The sequence below is a fragment of the Pelecanus crispus genome, chromosome 4 (assembly GCF_030463565.1).
Source record: "Pelecanus crispus isolate bPelCri1 chromosome 4, bPelCri1.pri, whole genome shotgun sequence".
Taxonomy (NCBI): Eukaryota; Metazoa; Chordata; class Aves; order Pelecaniformes; family Pelecanidae; genus Pelecanus; species Pelecanus crispus.
The window spans coordinates 41,373,749-41,400,796 of record NC_134646.1 but is presented as its reverse complement, the minus strand read 5'-3'; the positions used below and the strand labels follow the sequence as shown (position 1 = coordinate 41,400,796).

At 35.2% G+C, this 27,048-nt stretch overlaps 1 protein-coding gene across 3 annotated transcripts in view; it reads left to right on the top strand.

Annotated features, from left to right (window-relative positions):
• FSTL5 (follistatin like 5) overlaps positions 1 to 27,048 on the top strand; it is a 303,783-nt gene that overhangs the window by 7,919 nt on the left and 268,816 nt on the right. For 2 of the 3 annotated variants that reach the window (XM_075709268.1, XM_075709267.1), the window contains exon 2: positions 16,049 to 16,079. In XM_075709268.1, the coding sequence (XP_075565383.1) occupies positions 16,049 to 16,079 (31 nt within the window). Of the gene's footprint in view, positions 1 to 16,045; positions 16,080 to 27,048 lie in introns of all 3 variants that reach the window. The other variant, XM_075709266.1, reaches the window with a different exon arrangement.

Sequence of the window (27,048 nt, the reverse complement as noted above, 5' to 3'; positions counted from 1 at the left end):
TTCCCGTTGAATGCCTTGGCATTTCTCAGCGGGCGAGGGTTGAGCCTCGAGGAATGAAGGGTTTCAGCCCAGGCTCCACTGTCAGTCTTTGGCAATGGACCTCTGATTTTAGCAAACTTCAAGTTTGCTAGCTCTGAGAGGCATCCTACTCGGAGGGAGATGCTGGTGCAGCCCACTGCGGTCCAGGAGAGCTCAAAGGGCCTCACTTAGGACTGCTGTTTGTAGGATCATGGGATGATTGGTTTTAGTTGTCCATCTGAGCCACAATCCGGGTTGGTAATTACTGGAATTCCAGTAACCATGATACTGCTTTGTTTCAAGGCTGCCAGGTAACTGGTTCTTCTCACAGCCCGCTTCGACCACGTAGGAGTTTCTGGTACAATTAGGGGGTGCCTAACTGACCAACTCACTACACAGTGGTCATGGTCTGGCAGGAACTCCTGAGGTAAAAGGTGTGTGTGTGGGATGCACCACCACAATCCACCCCGTGACTAAAGTCAGTCCATCTCACCCACAGAATGGCGGTGTGGTCGCCTCTTGCCTCTGTGCCTATAAACAGATTAATGCCATATTCCAATTGTAATTTTGAGGCAAATTTTTGGTTGGTTTACTCAATTATCAAGTTTTGGTTAAGTAATCATTCAATCCCGTTTAATTTTTTTTTTCTTATCAGCCAAATATTTTAATTTATTCTTTTCCACTGTTTTTTTTTTTTTTTTTTTTTTACCTAAGGATTTAAAACTTATTTTCATTACCTAGAAGATGCAGACTTTCATTATCTTTATTAACCTTTGTTATCTTGGTTCGTTAAAATGAAAGTCATGTCCTGTAGCATACACAGTACTTCTAATGTGAAAAATTATATATAAAAATCAATATACAAGTATTATTAAATAATGAACATGGTGTATAATAGCTTTATTGGTGTGCAGACAAACTGGGATGTACCCCAGACTCATTTTTTTGTAAATAAATAATGATTCACTTAGTTTATGGTTCTTTTTTCACCTTTCTGATTCTAATTAGCTATTTAAATTCTGGTTTTAAATGACAATAATTATGTACTTTTAACATTTGTTTTAAACACTAGTATACTGTGCCATCTATATAGCAATATATTTCCAACTGACTGAATGCAGCATTGATAGATAGTAATAATATTTTGTTATAAAAACTGTTAATTACATTGGGCCTGAATTAAAGTACAATATTTGTGTACGATTGCACTCCTTTTAAGTTGGCTCCAATTAGATTTACTAAATATTAGGTCTTATATCTATGTCTCTTTTCACTATCTACATTTTAAAATATCTTTAGGACTTTCAGTCCTATACTTTGTGTGGTAGAAAAACAAGTTCAGAAAAAAATATTTCTTTTTAACACTAGGAAAATATCTCACTAGACTTAACTCTGTCGTCTTTATTGATTTTTTTCTGTAGTAATTTTTAACTGTGATAATTTTACTGAGAATGTGATGTGCAGTGGGAGCACAAATCTGATATGTTTCAGATAAAACCATATTTGATGAAATGCTACTTTCCCTTTTTTCACTTTTACAATATCAACTGTCCTGATCTCATGTTACCAATATGTCAGGTTAAACAACCCATCTGTACTTCATGTGAACCATGGCTTTTGTTATCTTGCAGTAAAAGTATTTGCTATTACAATATATAAGCTATTTCTCTAGCATTTATTTTCCTGATCAGCTAAATATTTTTTTTTCATTTGAAAGCTTTGCAAAGGAGCCATGGTAAGAAACATAGATCTATGCTTATGTATATTAGGTTTAGGTATATTTTACTTAGTTTTCTTCAGCAGCCTTTCCTTTTGAGAGCTTTGTAACTGGAAAACTCAGTCTGTGACTTTGCGTCCATTGTTTATAAAGCCAAATATCAGTCAGAAAGTCTCATAGACTTCTGTCCTCTTACCTTGTGGACCTTTCTTACTGAAGTATTCTTATGCTTACCTTAAAATGCTTCCAGTTCTGTGCAGGGTGTCTCTGCATAGATTACAATAGTTGTCACAACATCTTATTTTTACTCTTCCTCTTCGATATTTGCTGGTGGAATCATCTAAGCAGTCCAGCTCAGGGCTTTCTATTTGTTTCTGATAACTGATCCCTTCAACCAAAAGCAAAGGGAATGCGATGTCTTTCAGTTTCAGATTTCTTTCCCATAAATAAATAAATAAAACCAAACAGCAGCAGCAAAAATAATAACAAAAATAACCCCAACCAAGCAAAGCAACCTGCAAAAAACCCCTTCAACCCTTCAAAACACTGTTTTTATTTGCCTTTCAAATAATGGGGTTAAACATTAAGATGCCCCTTTAAAGACGTTAAAGGTTTTGGTAGCTCTGACACACAAAGCAAATGGGAAGTCTAATAACAGCTTAATTAAAAGATGTCTCAATTATATCTGTTTTGATTGTTATGCGTTGATGCAACTATGCTTAAATGTTTTTAAGAACGTGAAAGGTTAAAGCCTAAAACATAAAAGTTAAACCAAAGATCTCCCAAACTTTAATAATAAAAAAGTATTACTATTTGACCTTGTTGAAAGTGATCCAAGAGATGAGCAAGAGATTACTGTTTCACTTAACATGTTTTTTTAACTCTTTAGCATTTTAAAGTTTTCATTTAATGCTGTTTGTTAACTATGCTACATTTATACTGTTCATATAAATGTAATGTATGAACAATGCAATGTATGAACAGTACATTTATATGAGCTAAGTATAATAGCAATAAATATTTCTTTAACATTGCATGATATTAATAACATCTGCTTAATGTTCATTGTTAATTCTGTCATATAACTTTTTGCAATTTAATTACCCTACTGTTCATAGGGGAATTGTAACAAAATATTGATTTGAAATAAATCTAACAAGCTTATTTCTTTTATGTCCCCTCTTCCCATAAAACCAAACCAAACAAAAATTATCAGTCATTTGTTTAATGGATAGCCTGTAACTCTGGGTATGTAAACTGGAATAAACAGACCTATCATTCAAGTGTAATTTCTAAAGGAGAAGTAAGATCTATCACTATCCTGAGGCATCAGCACAATCTTCCATTCTCTAGAGTGGTTCATGGAAATGCTATTAATTTCTGTTACCCTTACCTGAGGATTATACTCATACACTAATGCAAGAAATACAGAATTAATATTACATTATCTTCATAGAATTTATTCAACTTTGTTGGTATATTTAACATAGTGTTACATCATTTGATGTAACGATTCTACTGGATAAAAAAGTACATTAAAATTAATAGTAACTACTGTATTACAGTAGGATGATCCTAAAAATTCTGAAGGACCAATCCAATTGCAATTGATAGCTTGTGGTTTGTTTTTTTTTAAAGGTCTGAGAAACCATTGCATTAACCAGTCTGACTTTCCTTATAAAGCTCTCCCATTTACTTCTCTATTCCTTCAGTCCTCCTGTAACTGGAGTGTGAGTAAAGATGCTTTTCAAAAAAATTACTGAGTCTTCAAATACTTTCTATACCTTTATATCATCAAGGGAAATGATTTAAAAATATTTTATTAACAATTAGTAAAGAACAGAGTTTATCATTTGGATACATCTGTCTTCTTCCAATGACTGCTTTGTGATATTTACTCCACCATCAGATAGAATGCAATAAAAGTCTTTGGTTTGGTACAAGGAAATGTTTGCAAGACATTATTCATAGTTTATTGTTAAAAACAAACCCTATTTTAGCTGTGTCTACTAGTATCAGTCCAGGGCAGGGAAGAAAAATAGATGTCTTTTTTTAATATCTATAAAGGAGGAACTATAATTAAAAAATATACTATTATCAATTAGATTAGAACTTCAGATGTTTACTGAACTGTTATTTCAGCTCTCTGCATGCTTTTTTTTTTTTTTTTTAACACTACTTGCTTCCAACATGAACTCCAGGAGAAAAATCACTAAAAGCTTTACAATACATTGCCTACTTCAGAGTAGGGAGACTGTAGCCAGTTGGTATATCTGTAGTGTATATAGCTTTACTTCATGATTCATTTTGAAAAGTTAGTTGAAATTCAGCAATCAAATACCGAGCTAATGCTGAATTTTCTAAGATTCAATAGAAAATATATCATCTTAATTTTACTTTCTAGTCTCCTAAGTGTCACAAAGTGGGTAATATGGTATAACCTTTCATCAAATCGGCGGTTAAAATGAATGTATTCCTCAAATATACAGTTGAACACTTTACAAAAGGGCAGGTGCAACTGATTAATATTCATATCACAAACTTCTCTTTTCCTTTGCAACACTACCTTATGTGCCTTTGTAAGATGAATGGTAGAAACAAAATATTATTCCTAGAAATTTCTCAGCTTAATATATAGCTTTTAATCAATACTGGTAGATATACTACAATTTTACCCATAATTATGCCCTAACACAGACTAAATATTACTTGCATTCCTGGATTGTAGGAAGGTAATTGATGTTGACACTCTCGTGTCTATGCTCTCTAACTGTCATTCTTCCTGCAGATTTTCCTTTATCGAGACAAAAATTTGCAAAGAGGGAAGATAAGATCTGAATGAGCCTCAGACAGGCTGAACAATAAAATGCAATGCACATTATGTGGTTTTTAGAAAATTACACTTTAGAAAATTACACTTAAAAACCATCTCTGAAATTAAAAAAAAAAAAAAGAACAGGGGTTTTAGGCAAATTACTCCCATTAATGTCAGTGGGAATTGTGCGTGATCCATCTGTACTGGTGGTTTTTTTGGGGAAAAAAACCCCACTATATTGTCAGGAAATATAATACATATCAGTAATTGTGAGAGGACCTGGACTTCTAGGACTTCATGAGGGGAAAGATAATAGAATACCCATTAAATGCTGTCCCTTAGAATTTTCAGTGATAATTCAGTATGCTAAAATAGTGCCTCTTGGAGATCTCTCTCCCCCTTCTTTGTCTACTCAAATCTGGAGTGTCCTCAGATAATTTCAAAATAAATATATACACTGTATATGATTAGCTACATGAAATAAATATATTCATCTACAGCACCTTATCAACTGTCCTGTCTTACCTCATTTCTTTCTTGGTAGGCTGGAAGAAAGTATGTCTTATGCTGTCCATACATGGGAAAGTAATTCTACAGTGAATGTCTGAGCATTTAAAGTTTAATGCAAAATAGCAGTAATCTACTTCTGTATAGCCATCATTTATGTAGCATTCATAGCTCCTCCAACTTAGCTAAGGAGAGTTGTAGCCTGGATTTGACTACATAAATTGGCTTATACACTCTTCAGTATATAAGCTGTTTTGGTAGTAGTGGTATGTTTCAATGCAAAAGTATATACTTCTTGCACTACTTAAACTATGCATTAAGTGTTTTAATGATTAAAGCATTATAAAACCAGCAACATTGCACAGCCACGTAAAATGGGTAAAACTTTTTTCTGTCATGTGCTATGAAACTGATAATAAATTTAACGTGTATTTGGTCTGTCATCAAAGAACAAAGTACGAAGTCATCATATTAAAGAAGCTATAGTTACGTTGTATTCCTGCAAGAGTGAGCTGCCTAAGAAATTTATCCAGAGGAAGCTTCTATGCATGGTCCCTTTTTTGGGGTTGGTTTGGTTTTTTGGTAGGTTGGGTTTTTTTTTTTTTTTCCTTCCCCCCCCCCCCCCCCCCCCCCCCATTCAGCTCAGAACTGTGGCCAGTTGTTTTAGGACAATTGTCCTAATGAAAGCAGTGTAAGTATAGAAGGGCAACAGCCCATGGAAGAATTGGTCCTTAAAGTCAGCATGAAGATTTCCTTTGATTTTTTCCATTTTAAAAAAGACAAAATTTGGAAAACAGGCACTTCTCTGCTTCAGTAAAATGAAGGAAAGACTGTATTTGGCCTTTGCCTACTGTTTTATTGGTCCTGTAGAATCCTTAAGATTCCTCTTGGACGAGATCTTACATCAGAAATAAAAAGACAATAGAGAACTTTACAGTCCTACTAAAAACCAATGATTTAGTGAAATGAAAATCCTTGAATTTAAAGATAAGATAAAAATCAAAACTACTTCTCAGCTTCTTTTCAACTGCAATAGTAATCAGGGCATATAGGGCTAACTCTAGGGTGTTTATTTCCCTTGGGATCTGTCTGCAGCCTGCTGCGTGCAGGTCTTTTTACACTCGGCAGAAGTTCTAGGAAATGTGTCCACATGTATCGTGAACAATTCTACCAGAAGAATTGTTGCTTTTAAAATGCATTAATCTTTCTCTCTCTGCCTGTTTTGGGAAAGAAATATTATTTTGTAGAATGTAATCAGGTTCCAGAAGTCTATTTGCTGTATACAACGTTACTGTGACATTAGCATGAAGCTACTTCAGTGCAGTTGGTACTGAAGAACGTCAGGAGTTAGACTGTAACTTTAGCCCAGAGCAATAGTTTCACGTTGAGCACGAAGGCTTTGTCTGCTCTGCTTTACACGGTCCAAGGCTTTCTTTAAGACTAGTATGTGCCCTATCAACACATCTAGGTGATTTGCTTTAAGGTACCGTCAGGCATGCCTAAACTGTGGATTAGCCTTTGTGTAGAACCTCTATGCATGGAAAGTGGTCAGAAGAAAGTGCATGATTTATTGAAGCCCGGTCTGGTGATAGTTTTCCTTAAAAGTATATAGGCATAGACAAGATGATGTGGAACTTATGCATATCCTTATTTCTTCTCTGCTTCCTCTTTGCTTCCAGGGGTTGTAATTTGCTGTGTGCAAAGAACAACAACTGTTTCATACTTCCCTTCCTGGGTCTGCCATGATTTTTCTTCATATTCCTCAGGGATCTAAATCAGCAAACCAAGAATTAAATGGGCAGATTTCACAGTGCCCCCCACCCCCACCTGTGTGGTTGTGCTTTTTGTTGTTGTTTTGTTTTTAATTAAATGAATCTTTCACTCTTGTATCTAGGCTTCCCAAGTACTGTTGGGTCCCTTTTCGTAAGGGTTCATGAATTTAAGACTTCATCAGCTTTTTCCAGAGGACTCTAAGGCTTACTCCAAGACTGTAATATCTAGCAATATCTAATCCTGGGAATGTCATTAATTCTGAAAGTTTCAACAGCTTTATATTTGTCCTTATTGCTGCCTAGACACCCTAGCATCTTGTTTCCTTCACACAATCTTACATTCATGTGATGCATTAATTGGTACAAGAACAACCTGTGGCACGTTATTTTCCCAGAATTTGCTGCCATAAATGGTGGTAATCTCTAACAAGACTGAGCTTGTCTTGCTCATCTTGCATGTATGCAGAATGCCGGTGCAAGGATTCTGGAGCAAACATTAAATTACAAAGCTCTCTGTGGTAAATAGTGTTCCGACAAGAGCAACAGGAAAATGGATCACTTTTTGCTCATTCTTTCTTCCTTACTGTAGTAAGCAAGGCCTTGCTTACTGCTGTTTAACGGATTTACTTTACAAATGTAAAAGTTGCTGCTTCTGCTTTGCATGCATTTTTAGTTTAAATTGCAATTGTACTGCAGTTGCTGAGAGTCTGATGAAGTCTGATCCTGTGAAACTTTTTTGAAACAAATGTTCAGCATAATGTCATTGATCAAATTGGTTCTGAGATTAGTTTACCAAATTTTCTTGTGCTGTATGTGCACATGCTTTCTATGGCTATGACTATGCTACTATTTCATCCATGAATAAAAATTGTCTATACATGTATAATTCAGATTTCTTGTAATTAAAGCTGTTGTATTAATATAAGCTAATATTTTGTTGTTCAACTACCATAGCTTGTAAATGTTTTAACAACATGGTAGAAATAATTTTCTTGGTACCTCACACAATGAAATATTACCTTTAAAAACAATTATTCCTTTAATAACTTTTTAAAGTTACTATATAATAACAAAGTACCCCCACTGCAGAATGAACATTAAAGGTAATGAATACAAACCTAATTTTCTTCATTTTAACTACGTTTTATGATATGACTAATGATAAATTTTCATTATAAAATGTTAATCAAGCAAATAAGTTTGCACTCCCTCTTTCATCAGTTTCTGTAATGAGCGGTTTATGTTTATTAAATTATTTTAAATTTTGTCACATATCAAGGAAAATCTACCATACGTTTTAGACTAATTAGCAGTTTGTTTATTTTAAGAATTCCATTAATTCAGCAGCTACTTTTTAAATACAGCCAGCATGGAAAAGGAGGCTTTGCCTGAGTTTTGCAAGAAAGAAATAAGGCTCCTCTTTATCACTAGCCCACCCTGGCAGACACATACCCAGATCCTCAGCAGATGTTTCAGGCAGAGATGAATGAGGTTCTAGATGCAATACAAGTATGTAGTTTGTCTTTTAAAAACACAGAATTCAGTGGAAGTCAATATGCTTCTATGTGTAACATCCATGGTTTATAAATACCAGCTTTTTTCCTTTCCAAAAGGGGAAAACAAATAGAATCCACATGACACACATTTAAATGGGGCTAAGAAACTAGCTTTACTGTTTCTAAAATGGCTGGTGGATTTTGTTAGTCCTAGAATATTATCTACCTTTACAGATCAGCTCTGGTCTTTTTCATAAATAGCTGTGTACCTTCTTTGGAATCACTGTACATTAGGAGTCCCTTTGACCATCCTGCTCTACTCCCCTTATTGCTAATATGAAGCCCTTTTTCTAAATAGAATTTGATGCTATGCCAACATTACTTAACAAACATGTCATTTCTGAAGAATGATGATGTCAAAATATTAGGATGTTTTAAGAGATATTGATACTATTTGTGTGTTAAGGCAAAAAGAAAATAACACTGAAAAAAGGAGCTTTTTTACCTTGCAAGAGCATTTCTGTGTATATTTAAATCAGTTTCTTTACAGAGCCTAGTTTGATATATATTGCAAATAGTTTATAACTTATGATTTGCCAGAATAGCAATTTGTGTGGTCAGCCATCCATGATCGTTTTTAGTTCACAAACACGAGAGAAAATTTGACATTTTCTCTACTTTCATCCATTGTGCTTTGAAAAGTTTACATTGAGTTCAGTCTGTTGGACACACAAGAATGGTTTCTTTACAGTTCTAATATGTTCTACATTGATACATTTCACCAAGCTGATACAATATGAGGCAACACAGAACCATGCAAGGCCATACAACTTTTCTGATAAGTTGGTTAGAGACTGTTAAATTCAAAACCATTTTGTCATATTGAAGCAGATAAAAAAAAAAAAAAAGCACCTTGGGATGCAAGATGATTTGTTCTGCTTATAGATGACTCATAGCAATAGATAACAATATAATATTGAGGTTCATGTAATCATGCTGGTGTTATTTAGACAGTAAATATATGCAATTTCTTCAATAGTTAACAAGTGAGATGAAAGTATTTTGTTCATATATCATAATGCAATACAGGAGAAAAATAACAAAAATGTGTGTAAAAGCAGGTCTATTAACTCCTCTACACCACAGTGTTTATACAGAATTAGTATGTTTTACTTAATACAGTGATGTTTGCACATTTACATGCTTTCTAATAGCATGGGTAGAATGGGTAGAATTTTTTTATTTTCTGGCCAACTAGCATCAAAACCCTAGGATGCTGCACATATGCAAGTGGAAATATCTGTCGTGATGAACAATTGTTAGTTTACCTCTCCCGCACTTCAGAACTGAGTGTGTTGTTTGTTTGTTTGTTTGTTTGTTTCCCATCAGGAAGAGCAGTTCCTATTTCCCTGAGCATCTGAACTTAATTTTGTTAAGTTATAGGTGCTTATAACTTTTACTGATTTACATAAGTCATTCCTTCTTAGTGGTTTTCTACGCAAATTAATTCACATACTTTATTTTTTAATAATAAGGAAGAATCTGTATTTCATGCACCTTCAGAGTAAATTTTTCTATATTTTTTAACTCTGTGTTTTCAGTTGAAAAGTCTGATATTATAGTAGGCTTTCCCTAGGCAGAAGGTTAATTTCACAGTTCAGAGATGCTACACCCAGTCTAATTACTGGTTAATGTTGAAATAACTTGAGGCTTACAGACTTCTCTTTCTATCTGGATGTACTTTGCTGCTACCAAGTATCTTGCTAGCACAAGGCATATGGCACTGAGGTTGGTCTATGATCTGCTAGCAAAGTTTTTTCTTAGTAGATTGAATGGCAAATTAAAATTAAAATTCAAATCTTTTGAGAAAAATAAGCCATGCAAAGCTGCTCAAAAATCTTCAGCTGAAATTAAAGAAAATAAAGATATTACAAATAAGGTATTTAAAGAAAATAAAAGATATTTCTTTGAAATTTGTTTTTATTGGAGTCAGTGAAATCTTATTACATTCCATTAAAAAAAAAAAAACAAACACCTAGGGGTTTTTTATTTTAAAATTTCATCTGAGTCATTTTCTTTCCTATCCTAACTTTTCTGAGCTTGTTGCACTCTATTCTCCCTAAAAAGTCTTTCTCATCTTTTTTAGCGTTTCTCTTCTCCTTTGATACCAACATTTGATTTTTACGACTACTTTCCTGCAAGGATACTCTGATCTAGTAATCAATGCTTGGATTAAGTCTTCAGAATCTACTTATTGTAGTGTAAGCAGCAGACACTATAGGCTTTGCAGTTTTGTTGGAAAAAAAATTCCATTCTTCTAATTGCAAACTAAAGAAAGGGAAAAAAGACTAATGAGCTTTGTGGGACTAACCAGTGTTCATGGAGCCTATAAATTGCAGTATCTGAATGATAAAATAGCTTGGCTACATCTTGGCCCTAATCCCTGAGTTTACACTGGTCTGTTAAAGTCTGTTTCACTCTCTGACCTCTAAGATATATAAAATGAAAATAAAACCAAATTCTCCTTTGTGAAGACTAGAAAAAAGTATTAGATAGATCTTCTAAATCAAATGCTGACTGTAGTTTAAAAAGAAATGTCAAAGGAGTTAAGCAATACTAAAACCATTGCTTTAGTTTTAGTACAGCATGAAAATCAGAGCTTTAGAGTTGTAAATTCAGCCTTTTGCATCATACCATGTATGTCAGGAAATACCATTCATTGTATTTAGGAAACATTAAGTGTGTACATGAAAATGTTTTACAATCTAGTACACCATATTTTATGGTTGATAAAGGCAGAAGTACTTTTTTTTTTTTTTTTTAAATATCTGACCTGTATGTTTAATGTAGTCATGGAGAAATTTGAAAATGTACTTTTCAGGTAGGTACGGGTTTTGACACACTTCTTTGTTTTGAAACAACAAGAGAAAAGTAATTGACTTAGATTTGTAATATCAGGTTGCAGGGAACTACACAAGTATTATGTCACTACCCATATTATTTTACAAAATGAGAAAAGTTGAAACAATACATTTTAGTTGTTTGTAGATTAGATGTCCTCATTTAAGTTAATGGTAGCTAAACATTTCCATGTCCCTGTGAATTATAAAATACTTTTAAATTATTGATTATAGATTTATTCTTTTCATCAGTTTCAAATCTTGTTGGTAGAGTTTAAACAGCTATCTGAACTCACAGAATTAATTTCAGGTGATATTTTTCTACATTACTCAGACAAAGATAGGTAATAAGTCTTATTCTGAAATTATTTGCATGGTAACTGGGAAAAGTGCTATCAAAAGGTATGCTATTAAAAGACATATGTATTGGTGTAGACATGAACTTACTTCTGTATATTTTTATGTACAAACTGGACATGTTTAAGACTAAATGAACCTGATAGGAGCACCATAATTACAAATCCTTGATGTAGATATATAGAATAGAACAGTACAATTAATACTGAAGTATAATCAGCACACTCTCCTTGTTATAAATAGGTTATAGAATACTAAAAATACTCCTTATAAATAAAAATAAGTTATCTGATTTCCTTTTTGTTCAAATTAAAAAAAGCAACTGTATCCTGTAATAGAAAAACAAATTTAGAAGTGTTTTGCATTTAACCTATTCCAATGCCATTTACTGGCATAAACTTATGTCCTGGTTTCAGCTGGGATAGAGTTAATTTTCCTCTGAGTAGCAGGCCTAGTGCTGTGTTTTGGAGTTAGTAGGAGAAGAATGCTGATAACACACTGATGTTTTAGTTGTTGCTGAGTACTGCTTATGCTAGTCAAGGACTTTTTCAGCTTCCCATGCTCTGCCAGGTGCACAAGAAACTGGGAGGGGGCACAGCCAGAATAGGTGATCCAAACTGCCCAAAGGGCTATTCCATACCGTATGACGTCATGCTCGGTATATAAACTGGGGGGAGTTGGCTGGGGAGCAGCGATCGCTGCTCGGGGACTGTCTGGGTATTGGTCAGCGGGTGGTGAACAATTGCATTGTGCATCACTTGCTTTGTATATTATTGTTACTGTTATTATTATTACTACTACTATTTTACTTTATTTCAATTATTAAACTGTTCTTATCTCAACCCAGGAGTGTTTCTCACTCTTACTCTTCTGATTCTCTCCCCCATCCCATTGGGGTAGGGGGAGTGAGCGAGCCGCTGCGTGGTGCTGAGTTGCTGGCTGGGGTTAAAGGAGGAAAATTTTAAAGAATTGCAGTACACAAAACAAAGAGCGTCTCTTTGAGGAAATATTGTGTAAAATCACAGTTTGAAATTTTGGGGACAGATTACTGCATTGAGTAAATTCTCATAGGTTTTTCTCATGTCATTGAAGGCAACTAGCTCAGTGTATACTTAACATAGAATATCAGGGTATGCAGCAAATTGTTTACTGTGTTCATTCTCATGTAGGTAATATGAAGGTGTTTAGTGAATAGATGCAGTTATGTACAAATGTACTAAGGAAGACTTCTTGAGTTACATATTTTCATTTTACATGAACTTCAGCATTCCTGAAGAAATAACTTGGCACTCAGAAAAGAAAATAAAACTAAAAATTCAAATAGGGGAACATGCTATGGTAGCAGTTATTGCTCGAGTAGGAAATAATTCTTCAATGTTTGCCAAGCAAACAACAGGATGTATGTCAGACAGTGAAATCAAAAAATGAATAAACAGAAGAGCTGTCAAATTTAGTTGTACTTTCAGAGTATTCAGTGCGAGTCGTTTGGTAAATGAACTTAATGAACTTTCTCCTTTTTTTCTTTTTTTTTTCTTTTTCAATTTTAGTGTGTATTTTACTTGTTTGTTTCTTATGAATGAGTTTTTACTATTAATACTAAGCAGGGAAATCAGGCTCTTTAGTAACATTTTCATAATGTTTCAATATGGAAAGTAGAGCATTTAAGAAATATGCTGCTTAAAAATGAGTTACTATGTAAAAATATCATTAGTTTAATTTTCAAATGGTTTTTCGTTCAATATTTTATCATGTGAAACAAGTAATATAACTAGAAAATGCATCTTAATAAATAGTTGCTCAAATAAAAAAGAACTTCAGCAGCACTTAGACTTCACTATTCAAAAACTGTCAGAAGAATTGTGCAAGTAAAATTACAAAAGGCAAAACATTTTCTGAACAATTATCAAAATGTATATTTGTAGGGAGCTTAAGGCTGGAAATGGTTGTGTGTTATCAACAAAGTATCACATTGACTTAATTTTTATTTCAAAATAGTAAAATGATAAATTTCAGCCATTTAAAATTTTTGAGTGGTTAACTCCAAAAAAAATGTTTTTTTATAAGTAATTTTTGATGCAGTGTTGCTTTGTTAGCTTGATGGCAACAAGTCAACACATTTAACATGATTAAAGCATGTAACTTTTTCATAATTTCTAATTAACAAGTTTGTTCTGTAAATATTTACAAAATTTGAGACACCCTGATAGCATAGTATATGGCTTATGGAAAAAGTTTTTTCTTAGACAGTTATGGAAGGGATTTAAAGATTTGTAGGGGAAGAAAGCAGAGCTAGAATTAAGCATAGGTAAGCCCAATACTCTGACCTGAACTAGAAATAAGTGGGTCGGCCTAAGAGGTTGTGCTGGTAACTTTAAGATGAAACAGAATCCTCCAGGTAGGTGTAATAGATGTCCCAATTCCTGGTAACAACTAGTTAATTTGTCCTGTATTAAATGTGATACTTCTCTCAGGAACTAATTAATTGATTCACAGTTTTAGCCTGACCCCTCTGCCTATGGTTTTCAAGCCCTATGCTGTCCTATAGTGAGCACTGTATCAGGTTGCTCTCTTCGGTCACCTTATATTCAGCTCATAAAGGAGTTATTGTGTGCCATCCAAAGGCTTTGTGTCTCATCCAAAGGCCTTGGGTATCATTGTGCTTGTTACAGGCACTTTTACTGTGCCTATTCTCTTTTTTCTCTGCCACTTACATTTGGTGGATTCCTAGTCATCAGTCTCGCAAGCATTTGCCTATTCATAAACCATTAAATGCCTACTTAAGTTAGCCGTGACCCATTTCATGTATGCAATATGTTCATGTGTACCCACTGGTTGACACAATTTCAGTTCTTGGTATATTAGCATTGAGAATTAATACTATATTAATGTGTATAAGGGTTATACTACAGTTATTGTTTTAACTAGAATATGAAAGAAATATCAACCACTGTGAGGTTTTAAATTGCCCATGAGTTGTTTCATACTGTGCACAGATGATGTGATACTGGTCAATCATAGAATCATAGAATGGTTTGGGTTGCAAGGTACCCCAGTGCTACCTCTTGTCTTAAGTTTCTCTCCTGCTCTCTGCCCTCCTCATCATTAGAAATAATAACTAAAAGACTTATAGAATCATAGAATCATAGAATCATTTAGGTTGGAAAAGACCTTTAAGATCATCCAGTCCAACCATTAACCTACACTACCAAGTCCACACTAAACCAATCAAGGGTAGGCTAGACTAAACCATGTCCCAAAGTGCCACATCTACATGTTTTTTTGAACACTTCCAGGGATGGTGACTCCACCACCTCTCTGGGCAGCCTGTTCCAATGCTTGACTACCCTTTCCGTGAAGAAATTTTTCCTAATATCCAACCTAAACCTCCCCTGGTGCAGCTTGAGCCCATTTCCTCTCGTCCTAGTCGCTAAGCTTTATTGCATATATCAGCATTATAAGAATATTTCCAATCTATTAAGTAAACTCCCTACATCTGGCCCCAGAATTCACTGCAATCAAGTGCAAAATTCAGAGTAGATTATTTGAAAAAAAATGTCTTTGACTGGTTTGGGTTTTTGGTTGTTTCTGTTTCAGAATCCCACAACTCATGTTGCAGATGACCTGAACTGACAAAGCACTACCATCATAAGTGCACCAGCATTCTATTATTTGTTAGAAACAAATCCAAAATAGCACATGACATCTTTAAGAACTGTTAGGTCACAGGACACTTCAGGAAACTACGTAAAAAAATCCTAAGTTCTAGACAATTCTGAATTGGAATATTGGAACACTTTAAGCAACACATTAAAAAATTGTTAAAAATAGAAAATGAAGACTGGAAGAAAACTGAAGAAGAGAAGATGACTTTGTTTTGTTTTAAAGATGAAATGTTTTCTGTGTTCACTGTGGTGCAAGCAAGTCAGGAAAAATATGGGGGAAAAAAACCCCAAAACCAAACAGTAGTTGAAGGGATTTTGGCAAAGTTTCATTCAGGATGAAACTGAGGACAGTTAAGCACTGTTCCAGGGCTTACAAGGTTCTGGAACACTCTCTCCATATCATGGAATAATTTAGGCTGGCAGTAGCCCCTACGGTTGCCTAGTTCAGCCAGTTGCTTAAAGCAGAGCTAACTTCAAAATTACATTAGGTTGCAGAGCATCTTGTTCAGTTCAATTATGAGCATCTCCCAAGATAGAGGTAAAGTGACAGAGACTGGGCGGCCTCTCTGGACAATGTGTTTAAGTGCTTAATTGTCACTGTGAAAAAAAACTGTGAAAAATACTAGGGGAGTCTAAAAACAGGCTACATAGGAATCTTTCTGCAGCAGGCAAAGCGGAGCTGATTTTATCTTGGAGCAGGAGGGAGGATGAACTAGACTAAGTCTCTTTTGGATCTGTATGTCTATGATTTTTGTGGTAGCTAATTCTGTAAATAATATGTTTTTCTACTTTTAATTGCAGCAGGAAAAGAATCAGGAAAGCTCAAGAAATAAAGGTAAGTGCTAATTATTTTCAAAATGTAGAGATTCTTGTAATTATCACAAATTTAACATCGATTATTGGTAAAATATTATCCAGACAGATTGTTTACTGAGTATTTTGGTACTTGAAATGACAAAAGTATATCCAGGAAAGGGGGATGAAATGTAGAAAGTTAGTGCATAAGCTACTGTTTTTGGAACTCTGCTGGAGATGAACAAGGTTGACTGCTGTACTCTGGATGGGGTGGGCTGCACAGCTTCTCACTAAGTTTGTGACCTCAACTACGGATACTTATTATACTTCAATGAAATATCAGTACTGTCACTTTAGCTTCTCCCTTTCCATTCAGTAAATCTGTAATTGGATGTGATTCCAGTTTATGCACAAATTAATCATGTCCTTAGTAGGCTGCCTTGCAAAACTACTGTCAGCTGTGGTTTTTGCATACAACATTTTTATACTTTCACTGCACCTTACTCTGTGCCAGTGGCTAAGCACTACATGAAATAGAATATCCAGGTTAAAGAGACAGCCTTGTATCGAGAAAATTGGAATTCAGAAACATGAATTGTGGATTTCATGCTTTTTTCTAATATGAAGTCTGTTAAAAGACAGAACACTTGTTTAAAAATTTGATAAGCAAGCAATGAAAGGCAAAATTGCCACAGACGCAAAGATTGTCATCTTGATATTATAGTTGCTTACAGAGGTAGGCTATGAGGTACTTTAAAAAGGAAAACAAAAGGAAGGTAGAAGAAGAAAAAATACCAGTTAAAGGTTACAAAGAGAGGAAGGAATTAAGTGACAAGCTAACCTATATCTTTTTTTATTACCTTTGGAAGCAATACTTAACTATATCACCTGAGTTAGCTGTTCTTAATTTAGTTATTTATGTATCACAGTACTCATTAATCTCAATTTCCTTGCTTCCCTCACACTAAGGCTATACACGGGCATCTAAACACAAACTAAATCTGATGCTTGTTTGGAGTTGTGTCAGGACAATTACATTTTTCATGATGAATGATAATTTACATCATCTGAAGGACCTACAGTCCTTCATTTGAAGAGTGTACATGGTAAAATAACCTAAAAAAAAACCCCTTCAGTTTCAACCAGTTTGTGATTTATAATTTTCTTTTCTGAGGTAATACAATATAAAGTTGAATCATCTCTAGATGTAGTGAGTGTATCCATGATGCATGGTTCAAAAACCTTTCTTACAACTTAATATAAATTATATAAAAGATGGTGAAAGCTCAGATTAGATTACAGAAATAAGATAATTGTGAATACTTAATTTTAGAGAAATTATAAACTTCAAGCCTTTATCTACAAAGGAGGATATTGAAATTGGACATTCTTGTGGATTTTTATGGTTTATTTAAGTTTTATTATGCTGTTTGACACTCCCACCCCCTGCCCAGTTGCTAGGTGTATGGTCATTATGGTATATATGTCAGGAACAAGTAAAAGTAGGAACAAAATAATGAGCTAGTTGGGAGTGCCCATCATATTCATTAGCTGTTAGTTTAGTTAACTAACCACAGAAACAATTTTCAAAGGCTTACAAAATATTGCGCACAGCCAAAGCAAAGCATTAAACTCTACTTGAAAGGAGATATCCATTACCTCCAAACAGGCAGTGAAATCGGTGCTCAGCTGCACAAAATTTGTTGTGATGATATCTGTAGCATCTCTTGAGGAAACTTTTAATCTACTAAACTTCCTGCATGCTGTGCATGTCTCTGCCTAAACTAGCAATTCAATGTGGAAGATTTCAGTCGTCTGAAAGACTACTCACCTACAGGGTAGGCTTTGGAAAAATGATTCTCTGCTTCTATATAAGATATAATTAATTGCTTAATGTTTTTTGGGGGTTGTTTTGGGTTGGCTTTTTTTGGCCTTCTCTTTTCATATTCTTTAAGTTTCTTTCTTGTTTTCATATGTTCTTTCTCCATGTCATTGCGAACTTTCAGAAAAGTATTTTTATTTTACTTGTAACTTACGGCGTATAAGTTGTTAAAAACTTTTCTGCTTAAAATACTGGTTGGTTTGGGTGAAACAAGGCTAAACTGATGTTTCAGCATATATGTTCCTGTGTTGTCAATGAGCATCTACCCTTCACACGCAGTATCTAAATGCATTGTGCTCTTCATGTGTTCCTGTGAGATAGGTAAATTATCCCCAGGTTCTCAGGACAGGCTTCTAACAGTATTCCTTATACTCTCTGCATATGGAAGTTACTGTATACAGTAAAAGGACACAAAAACTTTCTGTGTCTCCTTAAATGTTCCGAAACTTTCAGAACCAATGTTGTCTTCCTAATTCAGAGGACAGTTACAGCCCATTTTGAACATCCCTGGCAAATGAAACTCTGGAGTCTCTGGTGTGCCTAACTTCCACTGATATCAGTATTTCAGTATCTAATTTTTATCTAGTATTTCTTTAAGACTGTATTTTTATAAGAGGAGGATATTGCAGCAGAATTAAAGTCAAATGCCTTTTGAGCTCAGCAGGATCAAGACATTAGTAACAAGCACCATTCCGTGTTTTTTATTATGTTATAAATGCCTAGTATTTTTTCATTTTATTTCATTTATGACTATAAAATAAATCTGATTCCTATTCATATTTTAGTAATGATGTTATTGTTTTGCAGTATCTGTTCTTTCTCCTGAAATTTTTCTGACCCACTTGTTTTTCCCATCTGTTACTTCTGCTGTCAGCCACTAAGTCAATCACACCAAAATAGAAGCCAATACTCAAACATGCCCTGTTCTGACACTAATCCCATCTCTCTCTGATTTGTGATATTCTTTTTCTTGTTCCATTTAATGGATAACAGAACTTTGTGTACACTGTTTGAGAAAAAAGAAACACTTCTTTGGTGTAAAAAAATACATTAATATTTTACAATTTTGGCGTACACTGGCAAGCTTCCTTATACTTCTGAGAATTTTTCCTGCATGAAAATGATTATCACCAGTGCAAAATACAAATGAAATTAGTTTCACAGCATGTCTTTAACTTGAAAGAAATAACAAGGCAAACAATCACCAACTAAAACCTTGCTAAATTTTACTTGCTGCTTTGGAGTCACAATTTGACCTTCTTTACCTCTGTTTTCCAGTATTAACTCCTTCAGATGAATGAACATTTTATTCCAAACCTATAGTGGATAATAAAATAGACATTTTTGTGATGAATTGGAAATACATTTGGCGATAACAGAAATTGTGTTGTATTTAAGCAATGTGCAGAATTTTCTTCCCTGCTTATGCTTAACTTTGGAGACTTTCAGGTGCTTTTAATAAAGTACATTATAAACTTTGAAGTGGAAATTGTTTCTGACAACATTATTCTAGAAAACTTTTATTTCTGAAGAACCAGAATGTTGACTAGTGACAGATACCAACTTTTTGCCAAACTTCAAAGTCATCTCAATTCCTTTGCTCAGAAAAGCATAGGCACACTGGAAATGATTAGTCACAAAATATTACAGTTAACTGTAATGTTTCAGGTGATCCGTTCCCAAACTCAGTCACAGTTATTTTGAATTATGGTACAATAATTTTATTTTTTAAGAACTAAAAATTAATTTCAGTATAGAAAAGCAGTGTGTAATGTATGTTTCTAAAAAACAATAGCAAAACCAGAGAAGATCTACCAGAAAAAAAAAAGCTAAAAACCAGTTTTGAATTTAGGCTGAGAGTAAGTGGTCATTTTGCCGTGTATTGGGTTTGCGTGGCAAGGTTTTGGTAGCGGGGGGGTTACAGGGGTGGCTTCTGTGAGAAGCTGCAAGAAGCTTCCCCTGTGTGTGATAGAGCCAATGCCAGCCGGCTCCAAGATGGACCCACCACTGGCCAAGGCTGAGCCCATCAGTGACAGCAGTAGTGCCTCTGTGATAACATATTTAAGAAGGGAAAAAAACCAAAACACCGGGACACAAACTGTACCTGGAGCAAGGACTGAGAATATGTGAGAGGAATGACTGTGCAGACACCAAGGTGAGTGAAGAAGGAGGGGGAGGAGATGCTCCAAGCACCAGAGCAGAGATTCCCCTGCCGCCCATGGTGAAGCCCATGGTGAGGCAGCCTGTGCCCCTGCAGCCCATGGAGGTCCATGGTGGAGCAGATATCCTCCTGCAGCCCAGGGAGGACCCCACACCAGAGCAGGGGGATGTGCCCAAAGGAGGCTGTGACACCGTGGGAAGCCCACGCTGGAGCAGGCTCCTGGCCAGGACCTGTGGAGAGAGGAGCCCATGCTGGAGCAATCTGTTCCTGAAGGACTGCACCTCATGGAAAGGACTCACGCTGGAGCAGTTCATGAAGAACTGTAGTTTGTGGGAATGACCCACATTGGAGAAGTTCATCGAGAACTGTCTCCCATGGGAGGGACCCCACGCTGGAGCAGGGGATGTGTGTGAGAAGTCCTCCCTCTGAGGAGGAAAGAACGGCAGAGACAACGTGTGAGGAACTGACCACAGCCCTCATTCCCCATCCCCCTGTGCTGCTCAGGGGGAGGAGGTAGAGAAAATTGGGAGTGAAGTTGAGCCCAGGAAGAAGGGAAGGGTGGGGAGAAGGTGTTTTAAGATTTGGTTTTATTTCTCATTACCCTACTCAGTTTTGTTTGGTGATAAATTTAACTGATTTTCCCCAAGTCAAGTCTGTTTTGCCCATGATGGTAATTGCTGAGTGATCTCCCTGTCCTTATCTCGAACCACGAGCTTTTTCATTATATTTGCTCTCCCCTGTCCAGTTGAGAAGGGGAGTGATAGAGTGGCTTTGGTGGGCGCTTGGCATCCAGCCAGGGTCAGCCCACCACATGCTGATATTGAACGATGAGATGGCACTGTACACAACTTGTGTGACTTTGGCTATTTGTTTCAGCAACTTCAAGAACAGTTATTGAAAAATATAAGCTAAGATTTGGAAAACATACACTTTTCATAGTATTTGCAAAATGTGCATGTAAATAATTTGAATTATATTAACTTGAACCGTTTTATTTTAGTTACGTACTCTTCAGAGACTGACTGTATAGCGTACTGTTAAAATTTTTGCTAGCTGCTATTGATCTGAGCTTTGAATATCATTAACACCCAAAACTAAACAGAAGAGTATTGACTGACAGTATTTTAATTACAACCCAAGTTTCTAATTGTATTCAGTCCTTCTTATTTTATACTTACCTTAATAATCCGAATGTGAAATCATTGTTGACTCACAGATCAGTTTCAAAAATATAATTCTTTATTTTTCTGAACATATTGTCAGGGTCTTCTGATATCATTAACAAACATCTGTTCCTTTTATGATCTTTAGCTATCAAAAATAAAGAGGATACCATATGGGTATCACTTGCATATCTTACTTGCTTTTTACTCCTTAAAAAGTTAGCATACTTGCATAACCCTTGTGGCCTTGTCTGAGCTTCCAGATTGGTGTTTTAGTCTTTTTCTATAAAATGATAAATGTAAGGCAAGAAGGAGTGAGGAAAGCTTAAGATTGCTCAAAATTGAAAGAATTTAGGGACAAAACTTGTAGGGTCTTAATTAAATAAATAACTTTTAAAGTGACAACTTGAGATACTCTCAAATGCCAGCGGGTGAGCAGACTGTTATGTCTATCCTGCAATATGGCTGGCTGTTTTCACTTTTGATAATGGACAAAGCTGTGTATGTTTTGAAGCAGAGTACATGGCATCAGTGTCTTATGTCATATTAAAGGAATTAACTATGGCAAAAATGCACATCATTACTTTCTGTAATTTATCCAGAGACTCATGCTTGCCTAAATTCGTATTTCAACAGACTTGTGTTATGTGAGTATGGTTAGAATCTAAACTGCAATCCTCCTGGACTTAAATGATTAATGTTTGAGTTTGTTACACTGTAGTAATCCTTCTCTGGTAGAGAAGTACGCGTCAGAAAAAAATGTAGAGAATATATGTAACAGCAGGCAGGTTAGTAAATGTTTGTCCAAAAGTGTTGTTTTCAATGGAATGCAGCTGCTAAATAATCTAACCTACAGTGTTCTTTGTTCCGATGGTTTTTTCTTTTGTCAGTATGTTCCAACTAACCTGAGTGAATAACCTTTTAAGAGGTGGTATGAGGATTGTTAGAATAGTGTGCCAAATACTATCCCCTTTATCCTATTCCATTCTCCTCCAAAGCCTAGTCAACTGAAACTCGAATCTCTTCTGTCACTTAAGAATTGCCATAAGAAATGCAACTCTGTCTTCCACTTGAACAATTCTCCATTCTTTTTCATTTCTATGCTCTTGCAAGAGACCCACAGACACAGTGTTATTAACTGAATGTTGTGGGGTTTTTTTTTTGGTTTTTTTTTTTTTATTATCATCTTGGAATGGCTTTAGCATGATTAACATTTGTAAAAATGGCTTTTTCTATGTTCTGAATCAGTTCAGGTTCAGGTTATGAAACTCATTGAAAAGAAACAAAACTCTTCTTTTGTGAAAATAACTTTAATATAACAGTTAATCCTAGAATCTTATTTTTGAACAGACCTGAAGCTCATTGTGAGAAAGTGCAGTGTGTGGGTCAGATATCAGCTCTAGGTAATATCTTTGGTAACAGTGCAATTACCCAGACTTTGAAAGTATACATTAAGAGCAAGGTCTGTGCTGTACTATACAGTTTGTGAGAAGGCTTTCTTAGTTATTTTAAACAAAGCATTAATTGATGATGTTGAATTCTGCTTTTGAGATCTGTCTGTCAACACAGTACAGTACTTGTACGGTAATCTAGTCAGACTTGCTACCAGTGTAATACCACAGAGATAAACAGAGTAAACTGCAAAAATATGTTTGACTCATCAGTTGTTGTCTTGAGGTAATGTTTTTTATGTTAGTCAAGAAAGTAAGTAAAAGTACTCAAGTAATAACAAGTGAATACAGCATGGTTCAAATATAACAAATTGCAGCATTTACCATATTTTAAAATACAGACATGCATTCCATACCAGTGAAAAATTTTCTGTAGTTTTAGTATGGTGGCATCAGGGCATGAACAGCATCACATAGGATTTCTTGAGTGTTATGTTACAAATGATGTCCAAATTTCAGCGTAGGAGTTATTTCTAACTTTATGTTGGTTGGCTCCAAAGTTTCTAAGTCCACTTCTGCTATGACAGGTATGTATACTAAAAAGATAATAACTAGAAAACAAAAGAGCCAGAATGTGCCTGAAAAGTTTTTGTAAATCACACAAAAATTCACAGCTGTCGCTGTATATTCATAAAATGCCTTGGAATGACAAGATCTGTCTAGAATTTTTCTTAAATGCACATGTTCATAATTTCTGCCACTAATCTAGAGCTATGTGAGGGGTTCACGCATATCCTGATGACCACTACAGAGATACATACTGATATATATTACATATATATAATGATGTACATATGTATTATATATATATAATGATAATGGAGAAAATGTAAAGACAAAAATGTACTCCAGCTGTGTTTTATTGCATTCATAATAGAATGAAATTCACGTGGATGTATCTGACTTGTTAGCAGCTTTAGGAATTATACACACAAAGACTTTCTTCTTTTGCTTTTCTTTATGTCAGAGAAATGGACATTTGACTTCATTTTTCTTCTCACATGTAATATTCATGCCTTTCAGAAACTTGGAGGGGAAAAAAATGGCCTGTGTCAAAATTCCAGGCAAGAACTCCTCTTCTGCAAAATGATATATCTATACTAACAAGAGGTATAATGGTTATTTAGGTATGTAGTAGCATTGTAGAGCTCACATAAGAGATTGGTATCCCTATCTAGGTGTGTTTTGTTTTGTTTGTTTTTTTAAAATTCATCCATGTCCTTCTAAAATTTAGGTTACATTCTGTTAAATTGTTAAATCTGTTTCGAAGTAGATATTCTGAACTTGGGAGAATATTTTCAGTGGTATTCATGAAGTTTCTCTCTGTAGTGCACAAACACTTCATTTGAACAGATACAGCAGAGAAGGGATTCAACACCTGCAGGGGAGGGAGAGAGATTCCTGAATACTTACTGGAATACAATTCATTCCTGTTAAGACACTACTAGCTTTAACGAAGCCATTCAAAGGATGAATGTAGCAATTTTGCTTATTTAAATTTAAATGTATTAGTAGTCTGAATTTTAATGATGTGTGATCCACAAATGATTTTGAACAGTAGTACGGTTTGACTAGCACTCTGATTTTTTTTTTTTTTCCCCCTGAAAATTTTAACAGCTTCCATGTGAAAGTAGCTACTGTTTAAATTGAACACTTTGTTGAAAATGTTTTGGAGAGCTTCTTATGTTGTTTCTGGTGTAGGCTGAGAAGAGTTAATGAACATGACTTTCTTTAAGTTAGTCTGTTCTTTTATTAATAATATTGAGTTTTGTAAGTTAAAAATTCATGCTAAAAGCTTTGTAATTTCATATATTAAGATGCTCCTCTGTGCTTAAGACAAGACTCGATTTCACCTTAAAGAAGAAGAAATATTCTGAAATAAGTGTATTTTCAATAATACTAGCTTTGGTTTACTTCTTTCTTTCTTCTTAAAAGAGGCATGCAGACCACAGATGGCTTTATGAAGTACTTTGAATTAGCTCTTGAGCATTGAAGACTTGCACTAAATTCATAGAGATAATGCAATGCAATGAGAAAGTATACTTGGATCCTTTAATATACATAATATAAACATTAGTGCAGTGTCTGTAGGCTATGCGTGTCGTATTTCTCACACGTAGTGAATATTCATTTGATTATGCTAACAATGGGAATCTAAGAATGTAAAATGGGTCATACCCTGTGAAGCTTAGAGCTCTCATGGCCTTGGTGCATTTAGCTACACTGGTGTAAAATGTTACCCACCTCTTCTGCATACCCAGCTCCCTTGCAGAACCTTACCATTCTTGTAATGAGGAGCAAAATATGATTTGTATCAGCACCATAGATACCTTAGTTAAGTTTGATGTATAATAGACAGTGGGGGCAGGTTATTTCACAGTACTTGTGATGTACAGGTGTCCTGGTTTCAGCTGGGATAGAGTTAATTTTCTTCTTAGTAGCAGGCATAGTGCTGTGTTTTGGATTTAGGATGAGAAGAATGTTGATAACACACTGATGGTTTAGTTGTTGTTGCTGAGTACTGCTTATGCCAGTCAAGGACTTGTCAGCTTCCCATGCTCTGCCAGGCGCACAAGAAACTGGGAGGGGGCACAGCCAGAAGAGTTGATCCAAACTGCCCAAAGGGCTATTCCATACCATACGATGTCATGCTCAGTATAGAAACTGGGGCGGGGTTGGCCGGGGAGCAGCGGTCGCTGCTGGGGAACTGTCTGGGTATCGGTCGGCGGGTGGTGAACAATTGCATTGTGCATCACTTGCTTCGTATATCATTATTATTATTATCATTATTATATTGTTACTATTAGCATTACTATTTTACTTTATTTCAATTATTAAACTGTTCTTATCTCAACCCAGGAGTGTTTCTCACTCTTACTCCTCCGATTCTCTCCCCCATCCCATCAGGGTAGGGGGAGTGAGCGAGCGGCTGCGTGGTGCTGAGTTGCTGGCTGGGGATAAACCACGACAAGAGGGCAATTTTTATAACTAAAAATAATCAAATCAGAATGATAGAGCAACTTGTGTTTTGTGTTGCAGACTGTTGAAGCAAGATATTCTTCATATCTTAACACTTTGAAGTTTTCCTTTTAGAACAGATTTTCAAAAAGAATAGTGTATGTTAAAAACTATTATAATGCTGTTACGTAGGAAATTTACATTTTATTTGTAAATAAGTATACAATGTAATAGCTGAAGAATCAATGTGAGAATTTTGGGGAAAGCAGCTTTCATTATTTGTTTTCATTCTATAGCATAACCCTTGCTTTATCATAAGATCTCAGTATTATCTCAATATAAGATTATCTAAAATATTCTGCTGTGATATCTTGTTACTGAACAAAAAGGAGGCTATGATATTTATATCACTGAAAAAGATATACTTAGAGATCCTTTTAAAAATCCACACGGCTCTTTACAAGCTCTACAAGCACGCTTTTTTAGATATGAACTTAAACAATATAGACAGTAGTTCAATTAAACTGTTTGTAAAGGAGTATTTAAAGGAGAGGAGTGGTTGTCCTGAAAGAAAAAGCGAAGTTCAGGAGTACATAGCATTCAGAATCAACAGATTACACGTACTGATATTTCAGGAATAAATTCTGTTTAACTTACATTGTTTTAAAATAAATACCTGTAAATGGATGTCTTTTTAATTCAGGTACTGAGCCACTGTTTTGTTATTGCACATTTATAACACTAAAGTTTAATAGCTATCAACATAACCTGCAGATAGGTTTTCTGTGCTGTTTATAGGCTATAAAGCATTTCTTTTAAGAACACTTATGTAGAAAAAACAGTGTTACACAGGAGAAATTTCCTTACTCGTACCATTTAAAGCAGAATTAGTTTTTGCATTCATTGTGAATTCTTTAGAATACTATTGATTATATATTGGGAACATATTTTCTCGTATCAGGTATCTCTTGCAAGCAACTTAAAGGACAATCAGAACTTACACAACCTTCAAAGTTGAGTCTGGTGAACTTGATTTCCACCCCCACACTCCCAATTATTGCAGCACTGTGTATCACTCAGATGCCAGTTGAAACAGAGAATTTGTTGTTTGCCTTACTCTCTCCATAGCAAAGGCTGATGCATTTTGTTACCCATTAAGGTCATGTCCTAGTTTACTCCAAGCACACTCTTTTGCCACTGCTTCAGACACTAGAACATGATTACCAGTGTCACATCCTGTTAACGTTTACATCATAACTGGAAGCAGATATTAAAGTGAAGTGCAAATTAAAGACCGCTAAAATGCCTGCCACTGACAATTATGGTGGGGCAGTATTAAATTTCTCATTTGTTTCCAAAGGTCAGATTAATAAAGCTGCATGGCACATTATCAT